The sequence below is a fragment of the Strigops habroptila genome, chromosome 3 (assembly GCF_004027225.2).
Source record: "Strigops habroptila isolate Jane chromosome 3, bStrHab1.2.pri, whole genome shotgun sequence".
In the NCBI taxonomy this organism is placed as follows: domain Eukaryota; kingdom Metazoa; phylum Chordata; class Aves; order Psittaciformes; family Psittacidae; genus Strigops; species Strigops habroptila.
Window position 1 is genome coordinate 15,762,017 of NC_044279.2, and position 13,025 is coordinate 15,775,041.

The following is a 13,025-nucleotide window of genomic DNA, read 5'->3' on the forward strand; positions in this document are numbered from 1 at the left end:
TCGGGCGGACGCCGGGGCTGCTGCAAGGCCTGAGCTCACCCCGTCGTCGCCGGCCCCCGTCCCACCCCCCCGCACCGCTGGCGGGGCCGGGGCCGGGGCCGGAGGCGGTGCCTGTTCCGCAGGGCAGGCGGAAGGAAAGGGCCAGCCGCAGCCTGAGGCGAGCCGGGGCGCTACCGGGCCGAGCTCCTGGCGATCAACAGTGCAGCTGGGCCGCGTTCCGGGGAACCCGCTGTGAACCTGGGGCCGAGTGCCGTGAAAACCGCGCTGCTGCGGCCGAGGCCGGGCCACAACCGAGCGGCCGGGGCGCGGGGAGCCGGGCCGCTGCCGGAGCCGCCCCGCGCGGCGCAGCCAATGGTGGTCGGCGGGGCGGGCTGCGCGGCGCCGGGCTGCGTTGTGCAACGCGCCGCGCTTTGAAGGCTCCCATCGCCCCTGGGAGGCAGGGCTCATTCGGCATCTGTCACGGCAGGGCGGGTGGCGGGCAGCCGGGGACGCCGGCAGCCCGATGAAGACCTGGCGGGGCCGACCTTCCCGCTGGGCTTGAGCCGCCCCCGGTAAGACCGGCGTGGAGCGGTGCCTGCGGCGGGGCAGGATGACCCACATGCTGCATGCGGCTGCCCGGCGGGTGCAATGGGACAGGACCAGCGCTGCGAAGAGGGCTGCCTGCCTGCTGGCTGCGGCGTATGGGCTCAGGGTCCTCTACCCCATCATCCGCAGGCGCATGAAGCGGGCGGGCTGCGAGGGCGGCCCGCAGGATGCCGGCCGGGCTGAAGCGGGCCGGGAGGCGCCGCACCGCGTCGGCAGCCGGGACAGAGCCTCCCCGGCCGTGGACGCAGAATTCTTCCAGCAGCTGCTGGAACTTCGCAAGCTTTTCTTCCCAAAGCTGGTGAGCTCCGAGCTGGGCTTGCTCTGCGTCCACTCGGTCGCTCTGGTTTCCAGGACCTTCCTCTCCATCTATGTGGCTGCCCTCGATGGGAAGATTGTGAAGAGCATCGTGGAAAAAAAGCCCAGGAGCTTTGTCTTGAAGTTAATCAAATGGCTGATGATTGCAATCCCAGCCACTTTCGTGAACAGCGCCATACGGTACCTGGAGTGCAAGCTGGCCCTCGCCTTCCGCACGCGCCTAGTGGATCACGCCTATGAGACCTACTTTGCCAACCAGACTTACTACAGAGTGATCAGCATGGATGGGCGGCTGGCCAACCCTGACCAGTCCCTCACCGAGGACATCATGATGTTCTCACAGTCCGTGGCACATCTCTACTCCAACCTCACCAAGCCCATCCTGGATGTCGTGCTCACCTCCTACACCCTGATCCGCACAGCGCGGTCCCGGGGTGCTAACCCCATCGGGCCCACAGTCCTGGCCGGGCTCGTCGTTTATGCTACAGCCCGTGTGCTCAAAGCCTGCTCGCCCAAGTTTGGCAAGCTTGTGGCTGAGGAGGCTCACAAGAAGGGCTATCTGCGCTTCATGCATTCACGCATCATTGCCAACGTGGAAGAGATCGCGTTTTACCGAGGGCACAAGGTAAGAAGGAAAGAACTAGGAGGGTATTGGGGTCACTCCTGCAGTGCCGGAGCTGACCTGTGCTTCCTCTGCTGCCCTTCCCAAGCACCTTGGGCCCCTCTGACATTTAAACCTGTTTACAGCAAGCACTTCCCATTTCTTAGGAAAATGCTGTCTCACAGGCGGTATCTGGAGGACCAGACCGTAGTTCCCTTGCGCTCTGACAGTGTTCCTGTTTTGCAGCTGTCTCTTTTTCTTTTCTAGAGAGCTAATCTCAGTTGTTTTTCCGCACCCAGTCCATTCTGCTTAACTTTTCCAGGCTTTGTTTTGATTTTTTTTCACCCATGTTTGTGAACTACCAGATTTAATGCAGCAGAAATAGCAATCAGGGCACACCAGAAAGTCTAGGGGAAAACTCGGTGATAGCACAGGGAGCACTACAACCTTTGACACTCTTCTACATAGCTAAGCAAAGATGCAGTCATCAGAGTCTTAAAATAGCTTAAGTACAGTACTCTAGCAGTCACAGTTACATAAACTAATGGCTTGTTTTAAAGCCACCTTATTAAGGAACTCTTCATATTTTTATTAGAAGTTAATTTTGGCTGTAACTCCTTTCAAACACGATTAAGAAAACCAAGTTGTTTCATGTAAGGTGAAAATGAAAGCTGGAAAGCAGCCTGAAGAATTACTCTTTCAGTCCAAGCAGTGGTTATATAATGTAAATGGTTTATTTTGGTAGAAGCAGTCATTCTCAAAAGCTGCCTATAGTCATGTTTTAAGTGCAGCTAGAATAAACATTTTTTTTTCCCCCAGTTCCTACATATACTGGCGTGAACTGAATGCAGTATATCATACTGGCTTGCATCTGCCTTTGACTTGTTAAACCTCTTGGGCTAGTTCTCTCTTCCTCCAGGCTGCTTACAAAAACAAGCAGTGTTGCGTTTCAGGAATCAGCTCTGCAACTTTAAGTCATTGGAGATAATTGATCCCCAAACGCTTTCCAATATGAGGAGTTTCATTTGCTGTGAAACTCTACAGCTGCAGCTTTCTTAAAAGGATGTGGAATAAATCTCATTTTGGTTGTTAGAATCAACTGTTGCAATTGTCTAGTGTGTTGTTCTTGTGTATATGTCAGAGATCCTAAAAGAGCTGAAAACCTGCCAATGTGCTGTCAAGGGACGATGGCATAAATAAGAAGCAGATCCACTGACTTCCATAAAGCTGTTGCACTTCTGCTGTGAGACTGCAGCATTGTGAAAACAGCAGATGTGACTCCAGAAGTCACAGCTCTGGGTACCCAATTACTTCCTGCAGTGTGCGAATGTATCGTGTATGACATGTGCATCTTACTTGCATCGTATCAATTGTTCTGTTTTAACTGTAGGTAGAAATGAAACAACTGCAAAAAAGCTACAAGGCTTTGGCTGATCAAATGAATCTCATTTTGTCCAAACGTTTATGGTACATCATGATAGAGCAGTTCCTGATGAAGTATGTCTGGAGTAGCTGTGGTATGATTATGGTCGCTGTGCCCATCATCACTGCAACAGGATTTGCAGATGGCGGTAATACCACGTTTTACTTAATTTCTAAATGTTTCTTTAAATTTATGTCCACAAAAGACTTTACTTCCCCTGAAAGCCATTCATATTTATTTATTTTTCACAGACTTTGTTACAATGTCCATGTCTTGTGCGTAACTTTGTAGCATAGCAAGTCAGCTGAGGAAAGAGCCACACACAAGATCCAATTTTGAACATAAACCTGATAAACAGCATGAATTTGGGACTTAAAGGATTCTCATGTCACATGAGATTGTGATAACTGCAGGTTCTTTTTTACTAGCCACTGTTGGGATGGCAGGCTGATTTTTGCAGCATCTCCTGCTACCTTGTAAAATTATACTATTAACTTCCCTGTACTGCTTATCTCCTCCTTCCATAAACCATAGTGTAATTATAGATAATTATTCTCTTAAGTGTTGAGCTGTTAGGAACCGCTGTTTTTTCCTGACTTCCTGGGAGAAGAGAAAGCGATATTCAGATTCCAGGCTTGGATGGTATGATGTTTGACATCCTGTCACAACTTTCCAGGAAGTGAAATGAGGCTCAAGTAGTGGTGTTATTGCAGATACTATGTATTTAAAAAAAAAAAAAAGAGAGAGCAGAAAGGTAATTAAGGAGGTGTAATGAAAGCAAGTGGGGAAGTTTGCCTCCACAGGCTTCCTTATGCCCAATTAGAACCATAGAATATGTTACAAATTCCATACAAGTCTTTAAGCATGGATCCTACAATGTCTGTAGAAGGATCATTTCTAAGTTGGATATATTTAATCAGGAACAAGTGATTTCTTTTCCATGCAGGTCTTGTTAGTTATATTCCAAATTGGGGTTGTCCTGCTGGACAAGCTTGGTTTCACCTGTAGGATGATGCCCTGCAGCCCCCACGTGGTTTAGCTTACCTGCTGTTGTGTTGGTACATGGGTGGTGTTCCGCTGTCTGAGCCACTTCCCAGCACGTGCCTCAGGAGGACACTGTATCAGAACCCTGGCTGGCTTCCTGGTAACAGCTTAAAAGTAGGAGGTCCTATTCCAAACAGAAGAGTTTGTACGAGGCCATTTCACCATATCAGAAGGTCCTATTCCAAACAGAAGAGTTTGTACAAAGCCATTTCACCTCACCGTGAAGGTTATCAGCACAGCAGAAAAAGTGATAAGAGTCTTTCTGCTAAGACAGGAATGAGTACAGTCAAGAAAAAGTTTGTTTAACCACAGCTGTAAATATCTTCTTGGTATTACAGCATGAATGAAAAAAAAAAAAGGCTTGTATTCATGCTAAGCTAAATAACATTCCTGTTACTCATCAGTATTCTTTCGAGAAATACTTATCGAATGTGGGAGAAAAGCAAGATGCAGTGATGGCTCATGTTGTAAAGCAGAAGAATGTTTGCCACCAGAAACCTAAACTGTTAAAGCAGGGGGATTATTATAGAGTCCTGAGGCATGGATTGCAAACATAATACTGAAAAATCAACATTGTCAAGACTAGTTCGAAGTATAACAGGTATTCAAAGAATCAAGCAGACCTGAATGTACCATTGGCCATTGGCCTGCATGGGAAAACAGTGCTTTGTGCCTCAGCAGGTCAGATGCAAGTATGTTCGTATCTGAAGGAAGAGGTGGTGGATTTATTACTTTAGGATAAATCACCAGAATCGGGGATATGCAAAAAACTGGTACCATGACTTGAGACAAAGGTGTAAAGCAATAGGTGCTGTACATTTCTTCAGAGGAAAAAAAAAGAATAATAATCCTCCAATAAAAGGAAGTGACAGTGGTATTTCTGACTGAAATTTGCTAATTCTGTTACATATTTCAGGGAAGAAATTAACTAGCAAGGCCAAGATTCCCATTTGATAGCATTTCTAATTCTTTTTTTATTAAACCATTGGTGTTCCAAACGTTGTGTCTCTCATCAGTTTGTGGAAAGCAACTGTTTTTGGAAGCAAGACTTTGATTTCTTTAGACACGGTGAACACTTATCTTTGTTTATAAAACAAGTATGACTATCAATTATATAAATGAAGATGAAAAGGGAAATATTAGTTTCTGCATGAGACGGAGACAGTCTGTCTGCCTTGTTAGAATGCACCACTTCTTCAAACACAGGAGGCCAGCCATATGAAAAATGTTTTGGGCAACAAGTTAGAGAAAAGTAATCTTGGTGGGGTAGGCATGTAATATAAGAGCTTGTGTTTTGGAACAGTGAAATCCTCATAAATACCTCTGAAATGATTGAGAAAGTAGTTTGTAGAGATCGTTAAACTCTTGCTAGATGAGCTAGCCTGGGTGCTGGAAGCAGCCCTCAGTAAATTCTTCATTTACATACAGGAGGAATGCTGCTTTAGTGTAGTTAAACCATACCTGATTCCTAGATGATTTAACTGTGGTGGTTCTGCATAGCATGGGCTGCATGAGCTGTAATCCCAACAAGATCAATAAAACCTGCTTCTCTGAGAAGTAATAAATTTCTATTTGTTTTTTACTAATGAATTACCTGAATTCTCTCTATTCCCGAACTTTATTCTTCTTGGAGTGGAAATGATTTTTTTAAAATAAGTGAGAACTACACGAGCAAGAATTTTGTAATCTCTTTGCAAAAGGCTTTCTGTCTTGTTTTGTTTTTTAACTCATGCCTCTTGTTGTGTCTCGAGTGGCTAGATTGCATATGACTAATTGACAGTGTACTGATGTAGAATCAATTAATTAAAATTGTTGTAAAAGAAACCATGTGAAGGCAGAAAGAGTAACGTGATTTAAGAATTTTAAAAAAATAGCTTTTCCTAAATTATCCATAGTGATAATATATGGATATGATAATATATCATATCCAGTGATTCAGCTGTAATTATGTACCTTTACCTTTATGGATGTGTAACTGAAAACAGTATAACGTTTAGATTTAAATAATAAAGACAGGAAGATACATCTGGCTTTGGTACTGCATCTAGATTTCTAGACAACAGATTTCTAGAATCTGATCTTGTCAGGGAGGTGAGACAGTCACTCACCAGGTAAAAAAATACTGTTTGCTATGCTCTTGCATTGCTTGATCTAACCCATGAAATTTACAATTGCTTTACACCTGCAGGGAAATCCTCATAGATTTTCTTAACCATCAGCACTGTGCAAACATCGCAGAGGATGTTAATATATAATAATACGGGAGCTGCAACACTGGATCCACCTATTACCCTGCTTAGCCTCGTGCCTAGCAGCAACTTAGTGTAAAAAAAAAAACCCCAAAACTTAAAAAAACCTTTACAAACTTGAGAAAAAAAAAAATATATCCAGACTGTTCTGCAACAGACTTGAGCAATATGTAAAGATATCTCTGAAGTCATGTGATGCAGAAGACCCTTGGGACCTTTCATTCTAAATATTGTATGTGAAAAATCTGTAAGAGTCGTTTACTACACATTGTTTTCTTTGTTTTTGTATATGCAACTATTAAAACTTAAAAAACATTCAGTCTTAAAATATTCAGCCACTTATTTTTAAATCTTTATTTGTTCAAGAAGCAAACCTTGCAAGTTGACTATGTTCTATAAATCTGTAGGTCACATGGTAGCAAGAGTACATGTTGATATGTAAAATGGAAATGTATTTCTTTCTCATGTGTCTCCTATAATTTCTGTTCTTTTCTCCTCTGATGCTGCTGACGTTCTTATGGGACAACTGCTTTCTTTAAAACAGGAGTTTTCTTGCTAATAGGACACAACGTCACAAACAAAGCATCATAACTTTGTTCTGGGGTCAGATGAGAAGAGAAACTGTGTTGTGGGAGAGGTGTATCCCACTTAAACCATTCTTTTGATAATAAAAGAGTTTATTGCTTGTTATAGAAATATAATCATGTTGCCAAATTTCCATCAATATGTTTCATTTTACATGAAGTCAGTAAATAAGTAAGGCTGAAATGAATAATTGTGAAAACAGTCAAAATGATATTAAAAATGTTCTTTAGATCATTGCTTAGGTTTCACTTTTTTCTTATTTTGAAAAATTTAGGTTGAATAATGATATATTAAAAGGAAAATCATCTAGGTAGACAAATATTATAAAAGGATAGGATGTTTTGCATAAGAAGATGAATTCCACATCCTCCCACTTATTCTTTGTGACTAAGCTATCTATGTTAGTTACATTCACCAATTCTTTTTGAAAGGTTGTCTTTGTAAAGATCACTTTTTCTTAATTGAAAAGCTGCTCTATGCTGGCTCATGTTCGCATCATAATTTAATTTGTAGAGATAATTTTCAAATGAATATTTTAACAGAGAACTTTTTTTACTTTTAGAATTGGAAGATGGCCAGAAACAGGCAATGGTTAGTGAAAGAACGGAAGCTTTTACTATATCACGAAACTTGCTGGTCTCCGGAGCAGATGCTATTGAAAGAATTATGTCTTCATACAAGGAGGTACTGTACAACTGCCAGACATGAAAGAGAAGAGGAAAAAAAGTAAAAAAGAATTCACATTTAATATAGAATGTGAAAAAAACCAAACAAAAAAAAATTTGCCATTTTTAAAGGCAAATTCCAGTGCAATTAAATCCATGGAGATCTTTGAACTGATAGTTTGATCCTTAGTGATCGTTAGATAGGTGACAAAAAGTCTAAAGTGCACAGCTGCCAGCATGGTGCAACATGTAAGTATCATTTTTAATACCTGTGTTCAGATGCCATCAGAGAGCAATAGAAGTTCCTGGAATGTGAATGATAGAGGTTCAAATTCCTCCTCTGTTTGGAGCACAGACCTTGAATGCAGGCTGTCTGCCTCCAGTGTATGGGGAATCTTCTGCTGGAAGTGTCACAGAATCACAGAATGTTTTGGGTTGGAAGGTTTGGGGACCTTTAAATATCGTCTAGTTCTAAACCTCTCTGCAATGAGCGGGGATATCTTCCACTAGACCAGGTGGCTCAGGCTGGTCCAACCTGACCTTGAATGTTACTAGGGATGGGGCATCTACCACCTCTCTGGGCAACCTGTTCCAGCCATGTTTTGCATGAAACAAAAAGAGAATTGAATACTTATTTCTTGGCCATCTAAACTATAGGGCCTGTTCAGTATCCTGTGAACCTGTTAAACTAAGTAATTTTGCAAAGTAGAGAAATCTTAGCAAAAAAATAAAATCCACCTTGGGACAGCAAATAGTCTCTAAATACAAGATGTTAATCTGGAAGATCAGAGATGTTGTTTCAGGTCCTTAACCAATTTCTAGTAAAGCTGGGCATTATCTGTGGTCTCTCCTGGGGGTTTCTCTAGGTGCTGGCTGTTAAGCAAAAGAAAGTGAGGCAGTGCTGTTATTCTCCTGAACATTTCCTTCTGAATCTTGTTTCTGCATTTGTTACTTGATTTTTGCTTGTCCCTTTGGTGGTGACTCCTTTTCCCAGTGCAGTGCAAGGAGGCACACATTAGCTAGGCAGCTAATCAAAGACTAGGGGTTCTGTCACTTGGAGTCCAGCCATAATAGCTACAACTTTGTAAACTGAAGGAGGAGGGGTAGTTTGGCGTCTTCAGATATGGACTCTAAGAAAGCCAGAGTCTGCTTTTTCAGGGAGTTCTAATGGACTGTGATTTAGACCTATGCTTCTTCAGCTGTTCCCCTGCTTGGCCTCTGCTCTCAAGGTACTGCCAGATAACCTATTATACACTGATGTAATTTCTGTTTTATTTTCAACATTTAAGCAATTTATATAATGTGCATGAGGACTTACAAACATTGTGGTTTTATTTTTGGAAACAAAAATACCCACAAAGAAGTAGAAACAACTGAACAAACTCACTTTGTGAGATGTAAAATCTCACGTAATGAGATTTTAATCCAGACAGCATGAGATCAAAGACCAGTTCTGTGAATGTCCATCTTAATTTTACATATATACTTCTCTTCAAGAGACACTGTGGTACTTTAACCACATTGTCATTTGTATTTCTTGATTCAGGAAGTTTGCAAAGGTCAGTGTACTTCAATCCACTTCAAGTGGTAGTGAATTTCCAGTTCTTGCTCACCTGACCCACCAAAGCAGCCTACTTCCAGTCAGTGTAATTCAGCATGTAGATGAGGTGGGCTCAACTTTTCTTTGCAGGGTAATAGTTTAGGTGGTAATATTTAGTGTTTTGACAAAGTAAGTTTGTAGGGTCATGGTTCAGAAACTTATTAGAAGTTATGTTTCTTCTGGGGCACAGTGGTACAAGTTCTGTCCATCACATGCAGGATTCTCTCCATCAAATGCTACTGCTGATGCTGTGCAAAGGACTCAGTCCTAGCGTGAGCTCCTGCTGAAATTGATAGGAAGACTCCAGTGTGGAGAATGATGTTACAGCTCCTGTGTGCTACCTATTGCCTCAAGTGGTGTTAGCTCAATACTTTTCACAGCTGTTAATGCAATTACCAATAGTGCAAAACAGCGTACAGCTGATGAAGTTCAAACATTGAGTGACTACTCTTTTTTAACTGAGTTTTTCAATATGTTTCATATTTGTTAACCTCCAGTGGCATGATGACTATGTGGCCAGAACTAGCACTCACTTCTGAATCTGGCACAAATAGTGAAACTCATTTAGGATTTTATATTGGAATTAAGCATGCCATTGCAGGCGAACTCGGTTGTGAGGTGTATGTGTTTAACTACAGCAACCTAATGATTTTATAATCTTATTTTCTTGCTCCTCTTGTCTTGCTCTCTGCATTTAGTATAAAAATTCATCCTTTAAGAAAACATCTAATACACGATAAAAATAATAATAAACACATAATAATGCCTAATAAATAAGATGCCTGGGTTTAATTCTTTCCTGCTAGCAGATGGAGGCAGTTCTCTGGGAGCTCTTGGTGGTGTCACTGCCCATGAATAGGAAGTTATCAGGTCTAGAAATGTCTTGTTTCTGTCTTTACCAGGTGGAAGTTGTGACAGAAAGATCAAAAAAATAAAGAGGAGAAAGCTTCTTAAGAGACCTTACCTTCTTAAAAATGCCCTGTTCTAATCTGAGGTCTCAGATGTAGCTCTGGTACTCTAGCATGCAGTTGACTGAAGAGTAATTTCTTTTTTGTACCGTATTTTAGATTAGGATGCTCTGGTATGACCTGCTTTACACAGAGAAGCACACCTTTCTGACAGGAGGTTTCAGGAATACAGGGAAGTAAACGTAAATAATTATAGATGCCATTTTTTGTCACTTCTGTGGACTTTTATTTTTCTGGGAAAAGCAGAGATTTTGTTTTTCTCACGTATGATAGGCTCTTGGTTTTCGCATATGCTAACAGCTGTTCTCTGCTGGTTGAAGACTGCTGATCTATGGAAAAGAGCAGTCCCTGCAACCTCATTTACTAGAGCTATCATAGCTTACATTGGCTGAAATCTGTCCCCTTAAACTGTCTCTGTCTGCAGGCTGGCAGGTGCTGTGGGTGGCAAGTGGGCTAGCACAGAATCTCAAGGAATGAAAATTAATAGGTGTCCAAAGACATATCGTTGATCATTCCAGAATAGCATTTGAGAATTGTCAACTCAGAATAGCTAGGAATGTTTTTCATGAATCTTTGGCCAAAAATTTAATTTCCAGAATTTGTGAAGTATAACTGAAATGAGGCATTTGCTCTTTCTCAGGTTACTGAGCTAGCAGGCTACACTGCCCGTGTCTACAACATGTTTTCAGTCTTTGATGAGGTGAAGAGAGGCATCTACAGAAAAAATGCTGTTATTCAAGAGTCTGAAAACAACAGCAAGAATGAAGATAAAGCAGAATTACACATTGAAGGGCCCTTAGAAATCAAAGGTAATTAATTGATATTTGGGTGCATTTCCCTGTGTGGGGGGGCGGTGCAGTGGGACAGGTAGTGAACAGAGGTTTTGTTTCTACAGCAAATCAGCCTCTCAGCCTTAATACCCCACAGACCATGTTGCCTTCTATTTTAACCTCCTGCTATTTTGTAACTGCTTATGCAGTGCTTCTCTAATACACAGAATTGCTCAAAGGTTTTCTGTAAACCTTTCAGTGAAAAAGGTATTTCAACTGTAGTATGGTTGGTGGTGATACTGTTATTCTTACATGGACAGTGCCTGCTTTCCTCAGACACCTCATTTTTTTCCAGAAAACGACACTGTAAGATTTTCGTCTTCAAATAGCACATTACTTTGTCTGGGGTAGAAGGGAAAGACAGATTGGTTCAGTAGTTTCTGACAAAAATACAGCTTTGTTTTCAGTAACTAAAAATCAGCCTGTGCTTATTTTTTCATAATTAAGTGGGAATTTTCAACTGGAAATGGACTGACAACTTTACCCTTCCCATCACCTCTCAAACAATCTGATCAATTTATAGCTTATCCTTCCTGTCCCTGGCCTGTATCTTTCTAATGCTACTATCTTTCTATCTTCACCCTCCCCAAAGCATTTTCTGTGTACCTCCGTTTCTTATCGTGCTCCGTTATGTGTCACCTCTGTCTTCCTTTTGTGCCCAGCTTCTCTCTGAAGTACTTAAAGGCAGCTTTTGCAATGGGCTTTTCCTAATTTTCCCAACAGATCCCTTCTGCTTCACCGCTCTATGGTGTTGAAAAACCTCATTTTCCCTCCTTTTGGCTTCTGAAAACTTAAACCTCGGTAGAGTTGAAGGCACCAAAGTGCTCTTTATGAAATGACTTCTTTCAACAATTTTAACAGTGCTGCCCTTCAGTTTAGATTTCTCAAAGTTCTTCATAACAAACAATCTGATTGCAGCATAGTGGTTAGCTGTGGAAATAGCTGATGTCTTAATCTTGTAGGGCTTGGTAATATTTGGCTGACATTAAAAGAAATGGCATTTTATAGCTGTTACATCTTGTCATGTAGAAGAAAAAGAGTTGGTAGTTCCTGGAGAAACAAAGTAATCTGGGGGCTCTTTTTAGATATGCTTGCATTTCTGAACTGTATTTGATTTGAAAACAAAACCAAATGCGGTTCAGATGTGTAAGCATGCTGATCACGTTCCCTTTGGGTCTAGAATTCATATACCCCATTCCTTTTTTCTTTGCAGCCTTTTCCCAAGGCTTGATTCCACTACAGTCACTCATTTCATTCAGCCTGAATTCCTTCTTAGTTGTGGTGACTAGCATTTGTTCCTGAGTAGTTGTAGGCTCTCAGAGGCAGCCAGCCAAGCCCAAGCATTGTGCAGATGGACTTAAGTAGAATTTAGGCCAGATGAATCTAGGCCACAGGCTCCACACTTTTTATGACAAGTTCCATTGTCTTTTGGTCTTGATACTTCAGAAATCCCTGCAAAGTGGATTTGTATGTGGATAAAAGTACACGTGCTCACATATGTATGTGTCTGCATTGTTAGAAAGTAAAAATCTCAATATTCAGCTTCCCCAAAGGCTCTTTGAACACATACTACTTACTTCCTTTTGGATCATTGTCATGGTGCTGAAATCAGGACAATCATCCAATATACGTTTATGTAACTAAGGGATATTTGTTTTGTGCCTTGCATTTACTGTTGTCAATAAGAGCATTGTGAAACTATGAAAACTATTAGAATATTTTTAACAGATAATAATATTGCCTTTTACGTGGTGTATCTAATAATTCAGAATTTTAAAGTTGAAATAGAATTTTGTACATCTTGTACAAATACTGTCATATTGTATTTCTGATTACATGTAAATATGCTTTAAAAGAATGCTAAAGTTGCAATCAAACACTGTGAAGCTAGGAAGTGAGAATTAAGTTTATCTAATGCTTACTTAGCTTACTATTTTCTTGTCATCTATGTTAACTAGAATTTCCCCACTGTATCCAAGTATTTTTTTTTTAATAGCAAAACTCTCTTGTTTTCCATAATCTCGTGTTGGACACCACAGAACTGTTTTAAATAAAACTTGTTTTAAGAATAAAGGAGTGCTTGGGCTTATACATGGCACAGAAATTTTTGCCCAGGTTGTTATAGTTCAGCAAAGTCAGAAGCAATTGAACAAAGAGCCT

The 13,025-nt window shown here is 41.4% G+C and overlaps 1 protein-coding gene across 1 annotated transcript in view; it reads left to right on the forward strand.

The window, feature by feature from the left end:
* The first annotated feature begins 402 nt into the window (after positions 1-402).
* ABCD2 (ATP binding cassette subfamily D member 2) overlaps positions 403-13,025 on the forward strand; it is a 47,262-nt gene continuing 34,639 nt past the window's right edge. Inside the window, exons 1-4 of the mRNA XM_030479332.1 lie at positions 403-1,525; positions 2,892-3,072; positions 7,365-7,486; positions 10,676-10,844. Of these exons, the coding sequence (XP_030335192.1) occupies positions 590-1,525; positions 2,892-3,072; positions 7,365-7,486; positions 10,676-10,844 (1,408 nt within the window). The 5' untranslated portion in view covers positions 403-589. The remainder of the gene's footprint in view (positions 1,526-2,891; positions 3,073-7,364; positions 7,487-10,675; positions 10,845-13,025) is intronic.